At 35.5% G+C, this 12,447-nt stretch overlaps 2 protein-coding genes across 3 annotated transcripts; one reads left to right on the top strand and one right to left on the bottom strand.

Moving 5' to 3' along the window:
• Window positions 1-895: 895 nt before the first annotated feature.
• polr2k (RNA polymerase II, I and III subunit K) lies at window positions 896-2,321 on the bottom strand. The gene is made up of 4 exons (XM_051872502.1): window positions 2,197-2,321; window positions 1,822-1,885; window positions 1,581-1,673; window positions 896-1,043 (listed from the first exon to the last, which is right to left on the bottom strand). The coding sequence occupies exons 2-4, from the start codon at window positions 1,880-1,882 to the stop codon at window positions 1,021-1,023; spliced, it is 177 nt and encodes a 58-aa protein (XP_051728462.1). The 5' UTR covers window positions 1,883-1,885; window positions 2,197-2,321; the 3' UTR covers window positions 896-1,020.
• Window positions 2,322-2,351: 30 nt separating this feature from the next.
• On the top strand, window positions 2,352-12,319 carry parp10 (poly(ADP-ribose) polymerase family member 10). 2 transcript variants are annotated; one of them, XM_051872479.1, is made up of 12 exons: window positions 2,352-2,480; window positions 2,736-2,800; window positions 3,408-3,583; window positions 3,705-3,947; window positions 5,365-5,595; window positions 5,681-6,681; window positions 7,578-7,790; window positions 7,878-8,007; window positions 8,131-9,078; window positions 9,344-9,477; window positions 10,577-10,751; window positions 11,685-12,319. In XM_051872479.1, coding segments are annotated over exons 2-12 (3,552 nt in total). In that variant the 5' UTR covers window positions 2,352-2,480; window positions 2,736-2,798; the 3' UTR covers window positions 11,984-12,319. The 2 variants fall into 2 exon arrangements, with proteins under 2 accessions (XP_051728439.1, XP_051728438.1); XM_051872478.1 differs by lacking the exon at window positions 2,352-2,480 and having other exon boundaries at window positions 2,718-2,800.
• The last annotated feature ends 128 nt before the right edge of the window (window positions 12,320-12,447 follow it).

The following is a 12,447-nucleotide window of genomic DNA, read 5'->3' as shown; positions in this document are numbered from 1 at the left end:
ATAAAGAATGAGTTCAAATACAAAGTAAGTTATTCTATTAAATTTCAGTTACAAAGAAACAGCAAGTAACGCATTGAATTAAACATGAAATTCTGAAGCAGAAAGACATTTTCTTTTAAAACATACTCCAATAATCTGTTTTATTTACAACTCAAAACAACCACGTGGCATGTGTACTGAATCTTAGTTGTTAGTAAAACTTACTATAGTAAATGTTTCCCAAACACATCAAGAACATGTAAATACAGTTTTAGAAGTGCAAGACATTTAACTGTCCAAATGTTAGCAGATAGTGAATTCATTTGTACAGATGGTCAATTGTTTTTGGATCCACTGAAGCACAAGATGCTCTTTTTTGAAATCATGCTGGATCACATGATCATCATGTTTTACACAAACTCATGGAATCTACTAAAAATAATACTATAATGACACCAAATACTATTACATTATTTAATTCATATTTATTTTTTGTCTAATAAAGGTGCAATCATATTTTTCGTTCTTGGCAAAGTTTTGCTGGCAAAATCCAGTCATTTCAGTAGGACTCCACATGATCAGAATTTCGTATGAGCGCGGAAGATCTCCCCACACAGATTTTGTAACATTTGGTTGCACAAATTTACTGTGTTGACTAGCAGAAAACGACTTGATTTGAAAGTGACTTCTGTGTGAGTTGTGCTTCATGTATTATATACACTAATGTAACCGCTCCTTAATGATGGCTCATAATATTTCCATTTGTAATGAGAAAACATTTTATCCATCCTAAACCTTACAACTCACTACACATGATTCAATCAGTGGTTTAAGCCCAAAATAACAGTTTCTAATTCAAAAACGTAAATACAAACACTTTGGAAAAATGTGGAAAAAAGAAAACATTCACTGGAGATTTTTTGTTTTGGTAAATTGTTTTTTACTCAATTTTGATTACTGCCTATTCAAATTGTATACATGTATTTACACAATCCAACATTAAAAAAGCTAATTATATTAGGAAAAACAGCAGGATGCATCTCATCGGGCATCAAATACGACCACTGGAAACAGGAGTTAAGGAGAAATATAAAGAACATGGTACCACAAAAAAAAAAAAAATACATATAACAGATTGACAATATTATGGCATGCATTTCAGATTCACACATGCCAAGAGTTCAATTTTTAAATTATTAGAAGAATTAAGAATGTTTACACACTTATTCTCCATAAAATACATCATGACAAGAGATGTAAAGCTCCAAAAAGGACATCTGCACCACATTTGCCATATTTTACATCTTTAGTGGCAATTGCCAGTTGTTGTGTTTTTCACACAAAAAGTTAATATAACTTAAGAGTTCAGACTACTGGGAAAATAGCAAAGGAGTCAGATGGGCCACTTTTATGATGTTTGGGGAACAATCATTATAGAAGAGAGTAGACGAAATAGTCCTTTGGCGTTTTATGGGAAAATAAATATATTAAACCACATATAATGTGGGTTATGGTTTGGAACAACATGAAGGCAAGTAAATTACATTTTTGGGTAAACAATTATTTCAACCACTAAGCATTATTTAGTTTATAAAGGATACATCTTTTGGTCCTTTTCTTGTACATGATCCTGTAACCACATTCTCTGCATCTGATGGGGTCTCTAGCTTTGATCTCATTTTCTGTGTGACACTCTGAAACACAAGAGCAAAAATACACAACAGCTCAGAGACAGATTGTATGATGCAGATTGTGTTTGCATAGTTATGAAAGACATGATTATAAATGACTAATACACAAAACGCATGACAGACAATCTAAATGCATGAAGAGTGTTATTACCTCCACAAATGTAGATCATTGGCTGTTGTTTGGGAGGCTGAATGTCTTTCTGGGGATCCATGGCCTGAAACACACACATACACAACTACTTCTTACATACTTTATGTATTATCAGATTTAATAATATGAATGTATTAGATATACATTTTTATTAATTTAATATATTATGCATATATAAATTATATGTCCTACAGTTTACAATTTATTCTATCCAGTGGTGATGAACTGTCTAATGTGAGTACGGAAACGTTCTGCTATTATACACAAAACTAGACGCATTATTTTTCATATCAATATTAGATAAAAAATTCACGAGATCATTGTTCATTTCATTTAGCAGAATATACATCTATGAAAAGTACACAAAAGCATTACCTTTCACGCGTGAGCTCTCGTTTTGCTACAAAACGCTGTTGGTGTTCACGCATGCGCATTACTTACAGAACGACATCAAAGTAACACACGCCACTATTGGTTGAAGCGGATGATTGACAAAAATTTGAACGCCTGAGCTGGGCTCGTCAAACACTGGTGGGAGGAGCTTATAATTATGCGCAGTTACTGGTCTATTAGGGAACTTTTATTTTATTTCCCAGTATAATACAGATGGCGGCGAAAAACTCGCGGCGACGTCTTTAAGCGTCCATTTATCGGCAACCGTACGTAACCTTGCAGATATTGATGAAGTATTTTTTTAATTTTATTAATTATTTGAAAGTTTAACTGTTAAGAATAATGCTATAGCACTGTCATTAAAGTGTCCTGAAATTGTGTTACTTTTTTTTTTTTTAAGAGTTTGTGAATAAATGTCCGATAAACATTTATTCACAAATAGAAATGTATTATTATTATTCTAGATTTTTTGTATTTGTATCCCTAAAGTGTTTTTCTCACAGTGTCACTTTATGTGTCAGTGTTGTCGTCTCAAAGCAGGAAGTAGTGAGTTGCAGCAGTTGGCCTGTGAATGTTCAGTTCTCATGTGAGTCCTCTAAATTTAACTGTCAATATTATGCAGTGTTGTTATTATGTACGTATGGTCAAACATTTTTGTGCACAGTTTATATTCATATTCGTATTATATGTGAGTTACTGTCAGTCGTGTCTAACGTCAACCTTTCAGTTTCACTTTCTCGGCATTGGATTTACACGACATAAGATTTCCATTTATAACTTGTTTACAGCATGCAATTAACTATTAACATACAAACTATATTAATCTAATACTATCTATCTATCTATCTATCTATCTATCTATCTATCATCTGTCTGTCTATCTATCTATCTATCTATCTATCTATCTAATGTAAACACACTGTAGCAATAAATCAAACCACAAAACAATACAGAATAGACATTGCACCAAAGGTAGGTAGGTTAATCTTACAAAATCTGTCCATTTCACTCAAAAAAACAAACAAAACAACAACAACAAAAAAACAACAACAACACAACAACCTTTCATCTTGTGATTAGTTTCTTTTATTTCTATAACCTCACATAAGGTTTTGCTGGTAACTGTGGCAGGAATGTTAGTTATCCTCAACCTGCTCAACTTCATACTTCACGTGTGCTTCCTGTTTTGTCAGGATGACTGATAACAGCCTGGAGGAGAGGAGTTTGGAAATTATTGATATTCCTGATGATTTGGACGACGACTTTCTATCTCTCTATTTTGAGAACAAGCGACGCTCTGGAGGAGGGAACGTGGTCTCTTTGGAGAGACATGGAAACCAAGCGTTGGTAGTTTTTGAAGATGCAGAGAGTAAGACATCATCACCATACTGTTTTAGATATTAAGTTTCCTCAGTTTGGATTTTGTAAAATTACAGTATTACAGGCATATATCAGTAAAACACATAAAGAACTTGTCTCTCTTACACTAGCTGCTGCGAGAGTTGTCTCCAAGTCCCATGTCCTCCACAATATCACACTGACATTGCGAAGGAAACCACCAAAAGACCCTGGAAAACTGTTGCTGAGAGGGCTAAATCCACACACTTCCCTGGACCTTGTGGAGCTTTATGTGGAAAACATTATTGGAATGACCTTTGAAACAGACTTCATCTTGTACCCATCTCCAAACAAGGACCTGGTTCTAGTACACCTAAAGAAACCCTTGTCTAAAGGTTTGTAGCTGATCTGTTACTTCAGCTGTACATACAGTATATAGGCACACATTAGCCACACTCAGGTTAGTTCACCCAAAAATTAAATTTCTGTCATTAACTACTCACCCTCATGTCGTTCCAAACCCGTAAGACCTTTGTTCATCTTGGGAACACAAATTAAGATACTTTTTGATGATTTGATTTTTTTTTATTCCTAATAGAAAGCAACAAAATTACCATCATTCAAGGTCCAGAAAAGTAAGTAAAGACACTGTTAAAATAGTCAATGTGACAACAGTGGTTCAACCAAGCGCAGTCCAGCGCTTCCGTGTTTATGTCCGAACGCCGGCTCATTATTGGCTGGCTCCAGCGTCAGCATCACACGCATGAGTTGAAGTGCTCATATGAACAGCTCGGCCAATACTGAGCTGGCGTTCGGACATAAACACGATAGCACTGAACTGCGCTCACTGTGTCAAATGTGTACGAGTCTGACAGGGTAGAGAAGAAATTGTTGAATAAAGTCATTATTTTTGTTTTGTTTTTGTGCACAAAAAGTATTCTTGTCACTTCATAACATTACGGTTGAACCAATGTAATAATGTTGACGATGTTAATGATGTTTTTACTACTTTTCTGGAACTTGAATGACGGTAATCATGTTGCTTTCTATTGGGGATAAAAAAAAAAAAAAACCTCTTGGATTTCATCAAAAATATCTTCATTTGTGTTCTGAAGATGAACAAAGGTATTATGGGTGTGGAACGACATGAGGGTGAGTACTTAATGACAGAAATTTCATTTTTGGGTGAACTAACCTTTTAAATGTGTCTTTATGTTAGATAATAAAATATCAAACCAAGTGGCTTTTTGTTAATGTGATTCTCTACACCAGTGTAAACTGTGTAGAACTGACTTGATTAAAATTAGATGATTAAAAGCCATTGAGCAAAAACGTTGAAGTTAGTTTTGAGAAAAGCTTGAGTAGCATTCGAGTACAGACTATTGGTTTTGTTAATTTGTCTCAAATAAGATAAAAAAAAAAGAAATTAATTATTCAGCAAGGGTGTATTAAATGTATCAAAAATGACAGTAAGGACATTTATGTTATAAATGCTTTTCTTTTGAACTTATTTTTTAACATTGATAATGATAATAAATGTTTCTTGAGCAGCAAATCAGCATATTAGAATGATTTCTCAAGGATCTTGTGACACTGAGACACCTAGAAGCATTTCAAATAAATTCACCCAAGAACATATAATAATCTGTAGTAATTACGTATAATAATAATAATAATAATAATCATACAATAATTATTATAAAATTATATATAATATATAATAATATGACTCTAAATCATATAATAATAACTCAAATAATAATAATCTGTCTTAAATATTTTGTCTTCGTCATTGTTTATGTGATTCCATAGATTTTCAGGTGCTTAGTGATGAAGTTTCCAAGAAGACTCTAAATGGAGCAAAGGTCACTCTGGAGCAGGTAGAATCTACAGACTCAGTTTTGGTGTCCAATCTGTCTCCTGCCCACACTGAGGATGTGCTGGAGCTCTATTTTGGGAGTAGTCGTGGTGGAGGGGCGGATGTTCTCGGAGTTAGCATGCTGGCTAAAGGATGTGCTAAAGTTTCTTTCAAGGATGTGAAATGTAAGCCAAGATGTCTTTCTTTAACCACTTTCTTGAAGTCTCTGTTTTACAGTTCTGAATCTTAATTGAGCTTTGTCTTTCACAGCTGTGGACTGCATTCTCCAAAAATCCCATAATTTGGAAGGTACAGATTTAGTAATCGAGCCGTACTTTGACTTCCTGCATGCTGTGGTGGATCAGTCGTCTGTGAGCGCTCAAGACGGACAGGGAACATTAACGGATTCGATGAACCAAAATGACAGGGTTTCATCCCAAAATCCTACTATTTCTAACCCAACGGCGAACATCACGTCAGGACACAGCGCTTCTCTCACGGACAACATCACCAGTTTAGCGAATAAAACTACTGCGTCTGCTCCTAAGCCAGCTGTTCAGAAGGAATGTGTTAGCTTTATATCGGTGCCTGATGTCACCAAACATCAGCTCCTCAGTTTGAGTAATTTGCCTGAGAACCTCACAAAGGCTCACCCCAAATTTGATGTCAGTCTAGCAAAAGATGGCGTCCAAATCAAAGGTCCTGACCAAATTGAGGTTGAAAGACTTAAGAACAAAATTCTGGAATTCCTGACTGGTGTTGTTCAGGACCACCTGACATATGACAAACTTAAAGCTGAGTTTCTTACAAGGGAGGATGTTAAAAAGAGGTTAAATTTGTCTTTGAAAGATTTACCATCAATCTACAGTGTGTCAGACTGTATGGTCATTGTAACATCTTCATCTCGTAGCGCAGTCAAACAGGCCCAAGACCTGATAGAGTCCCAGATAGCAGAGTTTACTGTGCCGATGGCCAAAGAATACGAGAGTGTACTCTTCTCAAATGATTGGTCTGACTTTCTGGTGTCTCTGGACTTCTGCTGTGCCAAAGTATCCGACACTGATGGAGTGATTACTGTGGTCACCCTGACAGGGATGGAAAAGGACAAAAAAGAGAAGATCGTTGAGTTTCTTAGCACACCACATCAGAAAGAGATAGTCCTGTCTATGGAACCAGGAATGCTCAAATTCCTGCAACTCCATCATCAAGGTCTACTGGCAGACATGGGAGAGGTCATTTTATTCCCACTGGAGACTGGAGATGGATTGAGTGTTAGTTACTGAGTTTGCTTTCGTCTATTTAAATGACATTTACAGTACTGTTCAAAAGTTTGGGGTCAGCAAGATTTAGTTTTTTCTGTGGCTGTAAAGACATTTATAGTGTTACAATAGTTTTCTATTTCAAATAAATGCTGTTCTTTTGAACTTTCTATTCATCAAAGAATCCTAAAAAAGCAGCGAATCAGCATATTAGAATGATTGCTGAAGGATCATGTGACACTGAAGACTGGATGCTGAAAATTCAGCTGTTCCATCAGATGGATAAATTACATTTTAAAATACATTCAATACAGTTCCGTTATAAAAATATTTAACAATATTACTATTTTATTGTATTTTTAATCAAATAAATGCAGCCTTGGTGAGCATAAGAGACTTCCTTCAAAAACATTAAAAAAAACTTAGTGATCCCAAACTTTTGAACTGTAGTGTATATTGTAGAATTTATTCATGTTGTTCACAAAATAATTTTAAAAGATGCTTTGAAAATGTTTAAATTATGTCCAAAATGTAGGTAAATACAAAATAATTTTGAATACATACGATAAATAACAGAATTGTTAATTTGTTAATAAATAAATACAAATAAATTATTTAAAAACAAAATAAAGAAATAAAATAATAAATTTAAATTATGAAATCTACAATTAAAGTATAGCCTTTAAATATATAATAATGTAAATCTATATTTAATATAATATAAATTACATTTTATTCAACTCATATTTAATATAATTGTTTTAGTGATAATTCCTATATGTATTCATTACTATTATAGTGTATTATATATTTCAGTGAATTCTATGAATTGACATTCAATATGAACGTCTTCTATAATCGCTTACAAATACATATAGTGTATTGTAATCTCTTAATTTCACTGGCAGATTCAAGGAGATTCGAATGTGTGCCAGTCAACGGAGGAACTATTAAGAGCTATTATTGGCACAGTCCTTACAAAGAACATTGTGGTCAAGCAGCCTGGCATTTCCCGTTTCCTGCTGGAGGAGGAGGGTGCCAGCATACTGGCAGAGATGACAGCCAAATTCGAGGTCTACATAGACATGGCAAAAGTGCACTGGGAGCCTCTAGAAGACGATGTAATGTATTCAGCTTCATTCTTTTTCTGTATCTATCTCAAATACTCAGTAATACTTTATAGTTGATTGCGGTTGTGTTTTCTGCAGGACATATTGGAGCTGGCATCGAAAATGACACCCTGTCAAAACTTCCAGAGAAGTTCCTCTGAAAATTTCATTCAGGACTTCAATGTTGAAGTACCGAATGGCCGCAACTCTACTGATGCACATACTTCAGGTCATTATAAATCATTGTCCTGACTGATTTTTTTTTACCAGTGTTTGAATTATGAGTGGGCCAAGACTCACTCCATTAGTTTTTGTTGAACCCAGTGGTTACTGAATGTTTTCTGTCTTTCAGCTCGTATTGAAGAAGCTAAGAAGTTCTTGGCAGTTATTGGCAGCGATTTGAACCCCCAACCTTCTAGTTTAGAATCCACAGACATAGAATCTCAAGATCTGTATTTAGACGAGAGCCAAGATACTTTAGCAGTGGCAGAAGATGAAGCCGACCCACCCCGTACACTGCAGACCCTTGACCACCAGAGCTCCTCTACATCCATGGACCCCTGCAGTCTAGATGAAGACGCAAGCCTCTTGTTGGCGATTCAGCTGTCTATGGAGATCAACCAGAGATCGGACACAGAAGACATCCAGAAGGCTCTAGAACTTTCCAGGAGCGACTCCATGCCAACCGAGGAGAACAAACAACTGGAGAGAGCATTTGAAATGTCGTTGCAGGATGCCATCAAGTCATCCAGTACAGCCGAGATCTTCGTATATGCTAACTACACACATGATCTTGTAAGGGTGGACATTGCATTGGGCAAGAAGGTTGGATTGAGGCAGTGTGAGGAGAAGGTCGAGAACAAAAACCTGAGGAAACTCTCCTCCCATCAGAAGCGATGCATAGAGCTCATTAAGAGGAAGCATGCTGTAGAAATCAACATCCAGGGCACCACCGCCATCCTCTCTGGCTTTAAAGATTATGTCTCTGAGGCCGTGATTGACCTAAAGAATGTCCTAAGAAGGACAGCGAACATGATGAACGATGCTGAAATCCTAAAGGCTGTACAGTGGGTGTGGTATGAGCAGGGGTCTTCTAAGGCGATACCATACCCACCAGAAGCCACTGTCCTCATTGAGAATGCTTGGATGATGAAGCAGAAGAAGATTGATATTCTGTTCAACAATCAGCCATACAGCATTGACCTTGAGAAGATGGAAGAGCATAGTTTGGCATCCGGAAAGTCTGTGCCTATTAAACGGAAAATGTTAAGCACGCAGGACTTGTACACGGATGCTACAGGTACGAATTGTATAAACCCTATGAAACCCCCAAAAAGGAGAATACTTTATGTGGAAGTGTGAAGTCCAGTTCAATAGTATATATATCATTTCTGCTGTCAAAATTGCCAATCAACAGTAAATGTGACGGCATTACAGGGGACTGTTAGGAACATGATTATTTGTGTGTGTTTTTTGTAATTAATCAACTAAATGAATGTGTTGAATTGGCATCCCTAATAGAAATGATATAAATGTATATTTAGTTTATGAAGTTTATTTTTTAGATGAAGATTACAGTCTGCTATCCAGCATACCTGAAGTGTCTACAGTGGATGTCGATTCTGATGAATTTCAAGAGGTGGTCAAAGAGTTCTATGACACCCTTCAGGACAACCACAACAAAATCAAAATTATTAAGGTATGATTCAACATAGTCATACACAGAGGTCGAATTGTAAAAAATTCAAGTTGGATGGTGTGGTGGATGGGGGCAAACCTTACAGAATGATTACTACAGGTTGAGGCTAATCATTTTTACTTGTAGGATTAAAGAGTAGAATAAAAATCTACATTATTAATGAAATAATTTATATGACTGTAGTATTGTATGTTTTTTTTAAAATAAAAATAACTCTATAAATGAGTTCCAAATGACAATTATTTTTGAGCCCCACACTTTTGGCAAAGACAAAAAGAATAGAGTGATCATTTCAGAATGAAACACATCCTCTCAGTGGCGTAGGGACATAGCTCATAGCTTGTTTAAAAAAATACATAAATAAATCGATGCATACATTTAGCTAACATATGCATGTGTGCATTATCACCTCTGTGATTCATTCGGCATTCACTTTCAATAATTCAATGCAACCCTTACTAAATCAATGCGCTTTAGCTATGTTTGTTATTCTTTCTAATGTGTCAGGGGAATGTCCTTAAACACTAAGCAAAGAAATATTAAACCTTTTGTTCCCTTCTTATTAAATAACATCAAAAGATGCACTTGAACCGTTCCCCTAGCCATTTTGAACAGTGCGAAAAATGACGAAAGCTTGTTTGAGAGTGCTCAGCTCATTACAATATTGAATTCTGATCGGTCAATCGCTGTTCTTTATAGTTCGTTAATTATCATATGTATAGAATTTTAATATTTAATTTGCATGATAAGGTTTACATTATACACAACACTGTTAATCTAATAGGGATGATAAGGGGGGATGGTGGTTTTACAGGGGAATGCTTTTTGTCATTTTTTTTTCAACAAGGGGTATGCCATCTCCTCACATCCCCCCTCAAATCACACTTTGATATCTGTCAGTGCATTGTGTAGTTAAGAGGGTTTTTTCTGTAAGCAAGACGTCAATCTTTATTTAGTTTTCTAGGTGAAAACCTGTGAATTTACTATTATGTTCAGAATCAAAATGTTTGCTCATTGAATTATGGGTTAGGAATGAACTGCTTTGGAAATCTGCTTGACTGTTCATTCTCACACTGACTCTATAATGGGTTTTTTTTAGGTTGAGAAGCTCATGAATAAACTTCTGAATGACCAGTACAGGCTGAAAAAGGCCAGCATTGAACAGAGCTCCTCAGAGCCTCAGGTGGAACGCACCCTTTACCACGGCACCAGTGAAACCAGTGTGAAGGAGATATGCATTCATGGCTTCAACAGGAGCTTCTGTGGAAAAAATGGTATGCTGTTAAATATGCTGGTGTTTGCTAAGACAAGCATTACTGTTAACATTGCTCGTACATTGGGATTTGAATGAGCAACGGCCCGGGAACATCCTAATCATCCAAATGCATAGAAAGTTGTTACACTCATACAAATAAAGGTTCTAAAAGGGGGGGGGGGGGGGGGGGGGGAGACCATGGAAGAACCTCCATGGAACCTCCATGTCTCCGTGGAAGAATCATCAGTGACCATTTCGTAAAAGAACCATTTTTGCTAAGTGTGAAGAACATTTTAAAAACATTTATCACTACAAAAAACCTTTTGTGGAATGGAAAGATTCCATGAATATTAAAGGTTCTTCATGGAAATAAACCTTTATATAACCTTTATTTTTAAGAAAACATCCTAACAACCACTTGGCAGCACATTGGTGAAAGTGAAAGTGACATGTCAAGGCCCAGTATGGTAACCCATTCTTGGAATTTGTCCTCTGCACTTAACCCATCCAGTTAGTGCACACACATTAGGAGTAGTGAGTAGTGAACACACACGCAAAGCAGTGGGCAGCCATTTTTGAAAAATAGCCATTACTTGAAATAAATAAACATGAACTGAGGTAAAATTAAATATAAAAAAACTTTTATTTCATTACTTTTATTGCTCCATTTTATTTCAGCTAGTTACCAGGGCTCCATTTCTCATTTTCATTTAGCTTAAGTAGAAGTACTAAAATTGGTAAATCTAAATAAACTAAAAACTAAAACGTAAAAAATACATATAGGAAAAACTAATAAAAATGACAAAAACACAACAAAACGACAAAAACTTAAAAATGTAAATGAAAACAAAATCTAAAAATAAAATCAATTCTAAACATTAACTGTGAAATAACATATTAATAAACATTAATTTTTTAAAATAACAAATGAATTTTCTCTTTTCCCTCACAGCAACTGTGTATGGTCAGGGTGTGTACTTTGCGGTAAATGCCACACTCTCTGTGTCAGACACCTACTCCCCACCCAATGCGGACGGGCACAAGTTTATTTTTGTGGCCAAAGTTCTCACCGGAGAGTTCACCGTGGGCAAACACGAGATGAAAACAGCTCCGCTCAAGGAGAATTCTGCCATACCGTTCAGATACCACAGTGTGACGGATCATATCAACTCCCCGACTTTATTTGTCATCTTTAATGACACACAGGCTTATCCACAATACCTTATCACATGCAAGAAGATATACAGTTAACTGCATAAATTTCAAACGCTTATGTTGGCATGCGTTCATATTGATGGCAGTCATGTCTAATCATTAAACTGGGGTTTAAGGACTGCAATTACTTCACTGTTGATGTTTTTACTTTAAACAAGATTTTGTCTGAACAACAGTTGAGTGTTGTCACTCTGTTTTGTTTTGTTTTTAGATTTTGTGAATAATTTGTGAATAATTAGTCATTGCTAGTTTTTAAACAAATGTATTAAATCATAAATGATATTTTTTTTGCTCTAAGCCTGTCAGATTTACATCACTCCCATTAATATGTTTTGAATGTCAATAAATAAATAAAGTAAATAAATGATGGAATGAAGTAAATATCTTTACAATGTTTATATACTGTAATAGCAGTATACATAATGTATACAACTGATAAATCTATCTATCTATCTATCTATCTATCTATCTATCTATCTATCTATCTATCTATCTGTCTA

Source organism: Ctenopharyngodon idella, chromosome 19, assembly GCF_019924925.1.
Source record: "Ctenopharyngodon idella isolate HZGC_01 chromosome 19, HZGC01, whole genome shotgun sequence".
Classification (NCBI taxonomy): Eukaryota; Metazoa; Chordata; class Actinopteri; order Cypriniformes; family Xenocyprididae; genus Ctenopharyngodon; species Ctenopharyngodon idella.
Note: the sequence above shows the minus strand (reverse complement) of the source record. Positions and strands in the feature narration are given on the sequence as shown.